The sequence below is a fragment of the Schistocerca serialis genome, chromosome 11 (genome assembly GCF_023864345.2).
Source record: "Schistocerca serialis cubense isolate TAMUIC-IGC-003099 chromosome 11, iqSchSeri2.2, whole genome shotgun sequence".
Lineage (NCBI taxonomy): Eukaryota > Metazoa > Arthropoda > Insecta > Orthoptera > Acrididae > Schistocerca > Schistocerca serialis.
This window is the reverse complement of record NC_064648.1, coordinates 161,614,627-161,628,085: the sequence shown is the minus strand read 5'-3', so window position 1 is coordinate 161,628,085 and position 13,459 is coordinate 161,614,627. Positions and strand designations below refer to the sequence as shown.

General features: G+C 46.4%; 1 protein-coding gene across 3 annotated transcripts in view; it reads left to right on the top strand.

Annotated features, from left to right (window-relative positions):
• The window catches only part of LOC126427239 (ankyrin-3-like), a 68,622-nt gene that overhangs the window by 47,982 nt on the left and 7,181 nt on the right, over nucleotides 1-13,459 (top strand). For 2 of the 3 annotated variants that reach the window (XM_050089479.1, XM_050089480.1), the window contains exon 5: nucleotides 2,366-2,515. In XM_050089479.1, coding sequence (XP_049945436.1) covers nucleotides 2,366-2,515 — 150 coding nt within the window. Of the gene's footprint in view, nucleotides 1-2,349; nucleotides 2,516-13,459 lie in introns of all 3 variants that reach the window. The other variant, XM_050089481.1, reaches the window with a different exon arrangement.

Genomic DNA, 13,459 nt, shown 5'->3' with positions numbered 1-13,459 from the left:
GATCTGTGTCGAGGTCCGGTGAACTGGCCAGTCTGTGGGTGGTTTTTAGGCGGTTTTCCATTTGCATCGGCGGTTGCGAGCTGGTTCCCCTTATTCCGCCTCAGTTACACTACGTCGGCGATTGCTGTGCAAACAAGTTCTTCACGTACGTGTACACCACCATTACTCTACCACGCAAACATAGGGGCTACACTCATCTGGTGTGAGACGTTTTCTGGGGGGGTCCACCAGAGATCGAACCACACAATAACCCTGGGTTCGGTGTGGGGCGGCGGAGGGGTGAAGTGGACTGCGGTAGTCGTCCTGGGGTTGTGGACCACTGCGGCTGCGGTGGAGATGGAGCCTCTCCTTCGTTTCTAGGTCCCTGGTTAACATACAATACAATACAATACTTTATATATTGATGTAGTGGATAGAGTTTCTAGTTTCATTGTTGGTTATGTATGTCCCAAATTAATCCTGAAGAGAATGGAAGTGGAAGCAGGTTGATGGTGCACTGCTATACGAGTAACATACATGAACATAAATGTATGGTGTTTATCAGCAGCAGAAGAGAAGGGTAGAGTCTGTAGACAGTGAAGCAGGTAAGACAGGAAAGGTAACCTCCATCTAAGACTATGATGTAGAGTCTATCTTGAAGTATACAGTGCCTCAACAAGAACCGAAGTATCCAGAATGACTGACGAAACGAAATGATTCTTCACGGGTTGAGACAGTATGTGACGTTATTTCGGTGGTTGAAAAATCGGGTCAAATTTACACAGAAAGTTTTGTGTTCGTTTGTGACATATTATCGCACAAGATGCCTAGAATTCGTTGCTTCAACTGTAAACAACGTCACCAGGGCAACATATACACAGTAAAGGGCGCTGCAACAAATATGACACTAGTGGCTCAGGACAGCAATCTCTTAGTGCTGGTAGTGAAGAATATCATCACAGGAATTATCTACCAACTGCTGTAATGGAAGCCATCAAAACTATGTTCAGAGACATGCAAATGAAAACTTATTGAAGAAATGTCTTTGTGGCGGTACCCAAAAGCCAAATCAAAATTTTAAACAATGTGTATAGGAGTCATAAAAACCATATTTTGCGGGAATAAATGGACTTGCTATTGGTGTTTATGATGCAGTTTCGTGTTCTAATGATGGTGCGAAAAGCAGGAAATACGTTTTAGAGAAATTGAGAATGAAGCCAGGAGGGAACTCCATGAAATCTTTCTATGCAATGGACAGAGAGAGAGTGTAGTGAAACAAATAAATTATTTTTGGGGATGAGAGAAGAGTGTATCACAGAAATGTGAAAAGAAAGAAAACTGGTTTTGGAAAATTGAAAAGGACCTTCTTATGGAAGGGGGCAGCTGTAAATGAATAACAAATACAAGGAGAAACGTTAACTGCCATATTCTGCAAAACAAAGATTTCTGTACTTGGGTACATATAACATCCAAAATAAATATCCTATTACTTTCTAACCTGGTATGTTTATTAAACACAAATTCTTTAGGGCAAAATTCTAGAGTTTTTCAAATCAATTAAAAATTATGGTAATAATTGAAATATTTAACTACAAAATTTGAATTGTTTCTAAAGACGAAGTTCAAAATGAAACACCTAATTAATTTTTTCATGAATTAAATAATTTTTTTAGTTTCATACACATATAACTGGTTTGTATGGCGTGCGAAATTCATCGAAGAATCTCTCATGCTTATGAAGGGAAGTGTACCTATAGCAATAAATGCAGCCAACAGTAAGTGAAAAAAATTATGAAATGTCACATTTAAAAAAAAATTATTTTGTTATGTTTTTGAACTTCCACTGTTAGGAGTGTGAATCTGGAACTTCTTGCTCGTGCTGACACATCTACACGAATTTATTTGTAAAAGTATAGACAGTGAAAATTGAAGTGTCCTGTGGTGCCTCACCTGCTCCACGTCTGCCCATTTGACGTTCAACCCCCCTTAACACACGAGCTACAAACACCATCTCATGACGGCAGCAACACATTAAGTGCGTTGAAGGGGAACTGTCATTCCAGTTCCTTTGTGATTTATGCTGCTGTGCTTTGAAACTATGTCAACACATAGCGGTCATAAACACAATTGTTGAGCTTCGTACGAGCCTTATATTTATGCTTTATTTTGTACCAAATACTGTGTAATATTCTAGGCTACAGGTATGAGAAAATTAGGAGAAGCAGTGTGTAAACTGATTATCTGAATTCTGAGTGATTCATCTTAGTGGGCTCGCTACTGTAGTTGCGAGTGTGTTTTCCATTATCTGTGTGTGGACACTACCTCAGCAGTACCGTGTATGGTAATCTGACCACTGTGGACTCGAAGCAGTGTTCCTTCTGTGCAGCACGCCAAGCGCTGGAGAGAGCAGGACCGGCCCCTCCTCGCAGCCGCACAGTGGCCACAGCGACGACGGCCGGAGGCCAGCCACAGCTGCAGCCCCCACCTCTCCCCAGACGACTCCCCAGCCTTGCGACGTCGCCATCTCTCTTCTGCGGTGAGTTCCATCACTTCTTGTGCAGACTGTCCACAACTACAGCGCGACATGTTGGGGAGATAGCCTAGTGTTAAAGTAAAGAAATGGAATGTCGCTGATTCCTGTTTTTGACAAAGCAGAAGTTATAGTTCTCGTTTAAAGTTACTGCTGTTATAAACTGTGACGTTCGAAGAGGCAAGGATGCAAGGGATTCCCTGCACTCTTCTACAGGTTTGCAATTTGTCGTATTTTCAATTCCTAACACAACTTAGCAGCTGAATGAAATTACTTGTTGTAAGATGCAATAATACTGAATACATCCCCAAAGATAGCAACTGTGTTGGTCTGTTAGAGGCAGTTTCCGTTTGCAGGGATGGTTTCCTATCTTATGAATTAATTCTGTAGGGGTTAGATCTTGATTGTTGCTTATGACTAGCAATCACCTTCATTATTAGGATGCATCACCACATGACCAGGACTTTCTGAAACTTGCATTGTCTTGCATTTCCACGATGACTCTCCCTACACTATGATGAGATATTCTCTCACAGCGTCTGTGGGAACGCCTGAGCCGTGTATGGCTCGTGTTTCATGACATTTATTCCACGTCATCTTCTATTACATTACTCCCGCCTCGTTTACTTATTCTACTTACTAGCGTCACTAACTTCCTACCATACTTGTCCGTGAGCGGCAGCAGCAGCGCATTTCGATAAGTGCACTGTCGTACCATCTCTAGAGCGACCGACAGTATTTCCGTGTCGTCGTGTGTCTGGTAGTCAGTGAGGGTGATCGGACCTGGAGCGATTGGAGTTGGAACGCGGCAGAAGTGCAGTCGAAAGTAGGTGCAGTCAGATACTGAGCCTCAGGGAGGTCCGCACAGCTAGTACCAGCGAGGGCGACCGTTGGTTGGGCGTTCGGTCCGTCACCTCATCGACGACGTGTATTTTCTTTCGGTTCCTTCCTGTGCAGAGATGTCGGCTGTGTTCCCTCTGCATGGTTGGGTCCGAGCCAGTGTCTCTGAGACGTCGTCCATCAGAAGAAAGTCGGCTGAATTGGAGACGCACCAGCGGTGCAGTCGGGACGCAGCAGCAGTGAGGTCGGGGAAGGAGCGCCGGTGAGTCGCGGACAGCCAGTACTCGCAGTCCGCTCGTGACACAGGATGAACTGTTTGACGGACGGAGATTGGAGCGGGACGACCGCTGGTCGTCTCATCGGCCGACATATATTTGATCTTTTCACCGCTTCTGGCCCTCATCACTGGCTCATCTTGCTGGATGTTGTTCGGTTCCTTCTTGTGCGGAATGTCTTGGCCAATAGGCAAGAGCTACCTCTGCATGATTGGATCAGAGCCATTGTGCCTGGATCGCCGTGTCTCCCACTTCCCGACAGACATCGGGTTCAGTCGGTTTGGAGCTGCAGTGAGCTCCGGATAGGCAAGACTCGCCCGACCATTGCTGATACACGTGGTTTGAGTGCCAATGGCCTTGGTTGCCTGCTGGTCGGTCGTGTGGTCAGACGACGTGTTTCGTCACCGACTGTCCTTCGGTTTTGTGTGTGTGTCCTCCTGTGGTATGTCCTAGTTCTGTTATATCCTAGCCAGTAATGCCACCCGAGCCCGCTGCCAAAAGGTTGGCAGCATCAAAGTCCGGACGCCGTCCGCATAAGCAGCGCCAGCGAGACAGGAAATCGCCGCAAGTCTGCGCGCGCCACCGCTGGCTTCTGGTTTCTTAAACGCTGGAGTCGCGAGCGCTAGCACAGTTCTGTATTCGCCGCTCAGTTGTATACTCGCCACCGAATTGTATACTTGCTAGTCAGTTGTGTGTCCATCGCAGCAGAGTTGTTGTTTGTCGTCAGCCGACGCTGACCTAGCCGCTCCGACTCGAACTAGACAGATTTCTGTAGACACGGAGTTCACTACTGTGTTTCTGTATCTTCGTTAATAAAGATAAGTACCGACTTTTATTTAATCAAAGTGTTTGGGTTTTCATCTTTCTGTTCACTGTTCCAGCGGACCGGTCGGCCCGCTATTAAAAGTGTGGCGGTGACTTCGTAAGCCGTTTCTACAGCGAATTGTTTGTCGCTACGAACGCCGCCACAAAACTGGCGACGAGGGCTTCCGAAATCGTGTGCAGGGCTGGTTCAACTTGTTTCTGGTTATACTAGTTATAGCGATGAAATTTTGGGGGCTGGTTTAATTTGTTTTCACTATGTCTGCCGAATTACAACAGTTGATCTTGTTACAGAGTCAGCAAATACAAAGTTTGGTGGAAGCAATCGCCAAACAAGCGGCTAATCCTCCAACACAAAAGGAACACGCACAGGCAGCACCACCTTTCCGTGCTTTTGATGCATCAAGAGAAGAATGGCGAGAATATTTCGCGCAGTTGCAGGCGCACATGACAGTCTACAAAATCACGGGTACTGAGCGGCAGCTTTATTTAATTTCCACTGCAGGCGTGGAAGTCTATCGACTACTTTGTAAGTTGTTCCCGGAATCCAAGCCAGAAGCTTTAGACTATGATGTTGTTGTTAACAAGCTTGCTGAGTATTTCGAGTCGCGAGTTCATGTGGCAGCAGCCAGATTCAAGTTCTTCAGATTAAAGAAACTGCCACATCAATCTAATAAACAGTGGTTAACAGATTTACGGGGCCTCACCCATCAGTGCCGATTTAATTGTGTGTGTGGAGCTTCCTACAGTGATGTCATGTTACGAGACGCTATTACTCAAAACATTGCAGATTCTCGTATTCGTGCTGCTATCTTAAAGTTGCCTGACCCGTCATTAGAGACTGTTATGAACATCATTGAAGCCCAAGATACTTTTGACTATGCTGAGTGTGAGTTAGATCAGCCATGTATTTCTCAAATTGCCTGTGCTAAGCAAGTTATGTCACGCCCGCGGCCCCACCGGCAGAGTCAGACTGTAAACACTAGCCGGCCGCGTCATGTTAAACACATTCGTCAGCCGCGTGTGTTCTTGCTCATCCTCGTGAACGTTGCCCGTTAAGAAACGCGGTTTGTCACTTTTGTCAAAGTAAAGGACACATCCAGACTGTTTGTTTGCGTAAACGCAAGAACAATTCTAGTGCTGCCCAGCCCATGGATATTCATGTTCTTCAAAGCCAGCCCGCCCAGAAGGTCGCGTTTAAAGACTCTTCCATGGTTCGTGTGGGTAATAAACTTGTTCGCAATAAGCCACCCACCCAGCCCTCTGCTATGCGACCCAAGCGTAATTCAAACGCTGTAAAAAGTAATGTACAGACTGCAAGTGAAGCGGGAGTTGTTGTTCCACCCGCCCAACCCACGAGTTGTCGTAAGCAGCGAACACGCGCTAAACGCGCTGATTTTGTGTCTTCCGCCTCCACTGCACCGATCCAGAGACAGTGTAATAAACTATTTGTGAAGCTACGCATCGAGGATAAGACCTTCAATTTTCAATTAGACACTGGTGCGTCTGTGACTCTCATAAATAGTGCTACGTATGCGGCTATCGGCCGCCCTAAACTTTCAGCGGCAAAACATTCTTTGGCTACTTATAGTGGAGGACAAATTCCTGTGTTAGGTGTATGTAGCGTGCCAGTCACATTCCGTGGCAATACAAAAACAGTTTCATTCACAGTGCTCCGAGCTACAGACAGTGTAAACATTTTCGGATTAGACTGTTTTGACTTGTTTGGCCTGTCTATCCAAGACAATGTGTTGCAAATTAATTCTGTTGTTGTTCCGCAAGACAGCATAACCGATTTGTGTAAACGATACAGTGACATATTTAAAGACGAACTAGGTTGTGCTGCGAACTTTGCCGCTCATATTACGTTAAAAGATAATGCTCAGCCTCGATTTTGTCGTGCTCGTCCAGTGCCTCACGCCCTCCGGGCACCTGTAGCAGATGAACTTCGTCGTTGGCAAAACAACGGTGTTATTCAACCCGTTTCAGCGAGCCAGTGGGCTTCTCCCTTAGTTATTATAAAGAAACCGTGTGGCAAGTTACGTTTGTGTGCTGATTTTAAGTCGACAGTTAATCCTCATACTGTCATTGATTCTTTTCCTTTGCCTAGACCGGACGAGCTGATGGATATGCTAGGGGAAGCTCGTTTCTTTTCCAAAATTGATCTCCGTGAAGCATATTTGCAATTGCCCCTCGACGAGCAATCACAACAGTATTTTGTCATAAACACGTCGTTGGGGTTGTTCCGTTTTCTGCGTTTGCCTTTTGGTTGTGCGTCAGCTCCAGCTGTTTTTCAGCGTTTTTTGTCACAACTTCTGGCTAATGTGCCATAGTGTTGCAACTATTTAGACGATATTGTTGTGTCCGGTCGGACGCCTGCTGAACATTTCCGTAATTTGGAGTGTTTGTTTAAAGTGTTGTCTCAGGCAGGCCTACGTTGCAACATCGATAAATGTTCATTTTTCCTTACGGAGATGGAGTATCTGGGACATGTTATTAATGCTCAAGGCATTCATCCCTCCCAGTCACATTTAGCAGCTATTCGTGATTTGCCCGCCCCTCGCAATCTGCAGGAATTGCAAGCAGTTCTTGGCAAATTGACATATTATATTAGGTTTATCCCTAATGCATCACAGATTGCTGCACCGTTGCATCGTCTCCGCCGTAGGAATGTTCCGTTTGTGTGGTCAGCTGATTGCCAATCAGCCTTTCAGCAGCTTAAAGAGGCTTTATTGAATGATCGTTGTCTGGTCCATTACGACCCTAACAAGCCTCTGGTGTTAGATTGTGATGCCTCTTCTTTCGGCCTCGGTGCTGTGTTGTCTCACCGAGTCGGTAACACCGAACGTCCTATTGCGTTCGCATCTAAATTGCTCAACAAAGTGTAATTATAGCCAACTGGACAAGGAAGCGTTGGCTATTGTGTTCGGTGTCACAAAATTCCATCACTACCTCTATGGTAGACCATTCTATTTAGTAACAGATCACAAGCCCCTGACGTCACTGTTTCATCCGTCTAAACCAGTTCCTCAGCGGACAGCTCAGAGACTACAACGTTGGGCTCTTTTGTTATCACAATACCAGTATGAGATACTGTATCGCCCTACAGCTCAGCATGCAAACGCTGACGCGCTTTCTAGATTGCCGGTTGTTGCGGATGATGTCTTCGATTCCTCTGACGACTCTTGCCATCAGATTGACGCCGATGAGCATCAATCCCTCCGGGATTTTCCGTTTGATTATCGTCAGGTGGCACGTGAGACAGCTACGGATCCTCATCTGAGTTTACTATTACGTTTTGTTCAACGTGATTGGCCGTCCAAGGCAAAGGACATATCGGATCCTGTGGTTCGTCGCTATTATCCGCAACGTCATCTGTTGTCTGTTTCGCACGGAGTTTTGCTGTTACGCACCGAGAATGACCAGCTTCGTGTAGTGGTTCCCCAAGTGCTCCAATCCAAGGTCCTCGACTTGTTGCATCAAGGTCATTGGGGAGTGGTCCGCACCAAGCAGCTTGCCCGCCGTCATTGTACATGGATCGGCATTGATAAGCAGATTACGCAGATGTCTCCAGATTGTTCGACGTGTGCCGAACACCAAGCTGCTCCGCCTCAACGCTATTTTGAGTGGGCACGCCCTGCCGGTCCCTGGCAGCGAGTACATATTGATTTCGCTGGTCCATATTGGAATTCTCGTTGACTCATCGTGATAGATGCATTTAGTAATTTTCCGTTTGTTGTGCCCATGCAGTCTACAACGTCTGCACAAACTATACAGGCGTTGACTTCAATTTTTTGTATTGAGGGTCTTCCAGAAGTTTTAATGTCTGACAATGGTCCACAATTTACCTCTGCTGAATTTGAAAGTTTTTGTTCTGCCAATGGCATTCGCCATGTTCTTACTCCGCCGTTCCACCCTCAATCGAATGGTGCAGCGGAACGTTTTGTGCGCACATTCAAGGATCATATGGACCGCCTTCGTGCTACGCACTCTCGTCAGCATGCCCTCATCACGTTCCTGTCGTCGTACCGGACCACGCCACACGACGGCCCTTCGCCTGCGGAGCTTCTCCACGGCCATCGTCATCGCACCCTACAACGGTTGTTGCACCCCCCAGATCGACCCGCCGCTTCTGAGCATCGCACGCGTTTTCAGCGCAACGACGCCGTTTTTTTCAGAGTTTATCACGGTCGCCGTCGTTGGGAACGTGGTACCGTGATAAGTGTCCAGGGTCGTGGTTTTTATACTGTTCAAGGTGCTACTGGGGTGCACAGGAGGCATCAGAACCAGTTGCGCCGCGCTGGCCGCCCGGATTCTGCCGCTCGTTCTTTGTCCACAGATTTGGTCCGCGGCGGGTTCCCGCCGCGCCTTCCGACTTCGCTGCCGCCCCCAGGGCAGCAGCAGCAGCCGTCGCCGCTACCACGCCGATAGCCCGTCCCGTTGATGCCTCCCGCGCAGCTTCATCCGGGAGCGCCCCAGGTGGTCGCTCCGGCGCCTGCGGTCCCTCTTCAGTCGCCACCGCCTTCGGAGCTGATGGACGTCGACCCCTCAGCTGGGCCGCCTTCCCAAGCGGTGGCTGTGCAGCCTGTCCTGCAGCCGCTTTCCTTGGGCACCCCCAAGGAGTCTGACACCGCAGCGCCTTGTCCGGCGCCCACTCAGCAGCCGTCGACGCAGCGTCAGGAGACGCTGCCTCTCTTCGTGGGTCCCGACGCCCCGTCGCGTCCAGTACCAGAAGCTGCGCCCGTGGTCACAGGCGTGCACCCTGACCTCGGTTTTCAGTCGGTGTTTCCCGAGGCCCCGCGCGGCCAATGCTGGGGTGCGGACCGGGGACTGCCACCGACAACAGTCTCCGCCCCGGTCTCTGCTGCTACGCCTGCGGCCAGACCCCTCCCGCGCCGTCGACGCTCGCCACGTCATTATTCAACGACGGTGCGGCGATTTGGGGGGGGAGGAGTGTTATATCCTAGCCAGTAATGCCACCCGAGCCCGCTGCCAAAAGGTTGGCAGCATCGAAGTCCGGACGCCGTCCGCATAAGCAGCGCCAGCGAGACAGGAAATCGCCGCAAGTCTGCGCGCGCCACCGCTGGCTTCTGGTTTCTTAAACGCTGGAGTCGCGAGTGCTAGGACAGTTCAGTATTCGCCGCTCAGTTGTATACTCGCCACCGAATTGTGTACTTGCTAGTCAGTTGTGTGTCCATCGCAGCAGAGTTGTTGTTTGTCGTCAGCCGACGCTGACCTAGCCGCTCCGACTCGAACTAGACAGATTTCTGTAGACACGGAGTTCACTACTGTGTTTCTGTATCTTCGTTAATAAAGATAAGTACTGACTTTTATTTAATCAGAGTGTTTGGGTTTTCATCTTTCTGTTCACTGTTCCAGCGGACCGGTCGGCCCGCTATTAAAAGTGTGGCGGTGACTTCGTAAGCCGTTTCTACAGCGAATTGTTTGTCGCTACGAACGCCGCCACAAAAAGTTCTTCATCAGTCATTCGTTTTACGAGTGTTCGAGTTTCTTGTGGCGGTATTCGGTGCAACACTGTGTACCCTATGTCAGTTCGACTGAACAATGCGTTCCCCTAGGTAGTGTTATAGGCCCTTTGCTATGCCTTATCTATATAAACGATTTTGGAGACAATCTGAGCAGCCGTCTTCGGTTGTTTGAGGATGACGCTGTCGTTTATCGACTAGTAAAGTCATCAGAAGATCAAAACAAACTGCAAAACGATTTAGAAAAGATATCTGAATGGTGCGAAACGTGGCAGTTGACCCTAAATAACGAAAAGTGTGAGATCATCCACATGAGTGCTAAAAGGAACTCTTTAAACTTCGGTTACACGATAAATCAGTCTAATCTAAAAGCCGTAAATTCAACTAAATACTTAAGTATTACAGTAAAGGACAACTTAAATTGGAAGGAACACATATAAAATGTTGTGGGGAAGGATAACGAAAGACTGCGTTTTATTGGCAGGACACTTACATGATGTAACAGACCTACTAAGGCGACTGCCTACACCACTCTTGTCCGTCTGCTTTTAGAATACTGCTGCACGGTGTGGGATCCTTACCAGATAGGACTGACGGAGTACACTGAAAAAGTTCAAGGAAAGACAGCACGTTTTGTATTGTCTCGAAATATGGGAGAGAGTGTCACAGAAATTATACACGACTTGGGCTGGAGATCATTAAAAGAAAGGCGTTTTTCATTGCGACGGAATCTTCTCACGAAATTCCAATCACCAACATTCTCCTCCGAATGCGAAAATATTTTGTTGACACCGACCTACATAGGGCGGAACGATCACCAAGATAAAACAAGGGAAATCAGAGCTCATACGGAAAGATATAGGTGTTCATTCTTCCCACGTGCTATGCGAGATTGGAATAATGAATTGCGAAGGTGGTTCGATGAACCCTCAGCCAGGCACTTAAATATGATTTGCAGAGTATCGATGTAGATGTAGAAGTTCTGTAATGCTGTCTGCTTACTGCAGTAGCCAGTTGATCGGCTAAGACAGCAGCGAGTGAATGTTTTCTTACTGAGTTGATGCTGTCCCCCACGACGTGTAGTTCCAAAGCCGTTGCGATGTTCATATCTGTCAGTAGTTATTGCGCCTGGGCCTATTAACACAACAATATTTGAAGACGAGTGTTAATGGTCTCTTCGCCTCGCTGGCAATTTGGTTGTAATGTTTTTGGTCCGGTGACCGAAATTAGGTGCTTGCTTCTTCGGCTGGCTGTCGGTTGGGTTGCCTTCGGATTCAGAGACTGTTGGTCAGGCTGCCTTTCTCGCCTAAACGGGCATTAGTGTTACGATCCCAGGCTAACCATTGGAAACTTCTGAGGGCCATTCCTTGTGTGCTACATAGTAATTTCCCTGTTTGGGTTTTAGTTATTTTATTGATGTGAGGCCTTCAGCTGAGTTTTAATATTTCTTAAATTAATTTCCTCGTTTTGCCCTTTTGCATGAAATGTTTTAAGATAAAGCTTTGTGCCTTTTAAATTGAAACTCTTTTCTAGGCCTTTAGCCGTTGAACAATTTGTTTGATATGTGGCCTTCAGCCAAGTATCAATATCACCTAAAATTAATGTTTTTACCTTGTCCTTAAGGCATGGGATTTTTATTTTTGTATAGGGGCCTTCAGCCTAATTTTGTATGAAAATTTTTAAGATAAGGCTTTCTGCCTTTTAAAATTCAAACTCTTCTTTCTAGGGCTTAAGCCATTACATTATTTACTGATGTGCTTCCTTCAGCCAAGTTTCAATATCTCTTAAATTAATGTTGTTGTCTTGCCCTTTTACATGAAATATTTTAAGATAGCTACTTCTGCCTTTTGATGGTAACTCTCCTTATTGTTTTACATGCAGCCTCCAGCCAAGTTCCAGTTAAATTAAATTGCTAAGACCTTCAGCCTCTTTCGGTTGAGGATTTAGAAAATATTTTAGGGTGAAACTTCCAGAAGAACCTTGTCGTGACGCCATCTGCATTGCGAAAATATTCTGGACAATTTACCTTTTTGGATCCCTGGGAATGGACTGTCAAGGTGGAAGTGACCGTAGAATAAGTTACAGAGAGATAACATTCTATGACTTGGAGCTTTGAATTCCTAAGTTTGGTTGTAGTTGGAAAGCTAGGGAGTCTAAAAACGGAACTGCAAAGACCCAGTGTAGATACAGTGGGGTCATTGATGTGAAATAGAAGAAAGCAAAGGATTTGTCATAAGATACATTGGGGTAATATCAACAGCAAATTGTATAATGGAATTCGTTATAAATAGGAAAGCAGGGGAGTGTGTGGGCTACTGTGAACTGCTCAATGACAGAGTTTTTCTCACCAGATTCGATATCAAAAATGGTTCAAATGGCTCTGAGCACTATGGGACTTAACATCTGAGATATCAGTCCCCTAGAACTTAGAACTACTTAAACCTAACTAACCTAAGGACATCACACACATCCATGCCCGAGGCAGGATTCGAACCTGCGAACGTGGCGGTCGCGCGGTTCCAGACTGAAGCACCTAGAACCCCTCGGCCACACCGGCCGGCGATTCGACATCAAACGAACACCGACAACAGTAGTTCAGGTACAGATGGCAACGACACATGAAAAGGAGAAAAGAGAGGAAGCATGGGATTGAAATGCGATTGTAGAGGAAAGAAAAGAAGAAATTGTCATGGGGATTATGGATTTGGCACAGTGATGAGAGAGGAAAACGTCTAATTGAATTATGCAGTCAAATTGAAATGGTAATAACGAATACTCTGTTCAGGAATCATGTGAGGAAAAATATGCTTGGAAAATACCCAGGGACACTGAAGGATTCGAGCTGGATTACTTCATGGTCAGACAGAGATTGCGACATCAGATATTGGAACGTAAGGTGTACCCAGATGTACACAAAGATTTAATAATTATGAAGAGTAGAGTGACGTTTAGCAGAATCGTCCAGAAGAATCAGCATAGAAGGATGTAGCATCATGCAGTAATGAAAAATGATGAGATGTGCTTGAAGTTAATGAACGATGTGTAAACGGCGGTAAGGAATATCACAGTAGGCTATTTAATTGAAGAGGAGTGGACATCTCTAGAACGTAAAATCATAGGTGGTGGACAGATAAACACAGATAAAAGGAAGCTAACTTCGAAGAAACCTTGAGTAACTGTAGAAAGACTGCAACTGATCAACAAAATAAGAAAGCATGTAAATGTTCAGAGAAAGACAGGAATAAAGCTACATTCACTGAGGTGGCAAGAGTCGTGGGATACCTCCTAATGTCATGTCAGGCCTCCTTGTGCGCAACCTAGAACAACAACTCGAGGTGGTGGGGACCCAAGAAGTCGTTGGAAGTCCCCTGTAAAAATACATTGCCAGGCTGCCTCTATAGCCATCCACAACTACGAAGGTGTTCCTGCTGCAAGATTTTGTACAAGAACTGACCTCTCTATTATGTCCAATAAATCATCGGTGGGATTCATGATGCGCAATCCGGGTGGCCAAATCATTTATACCA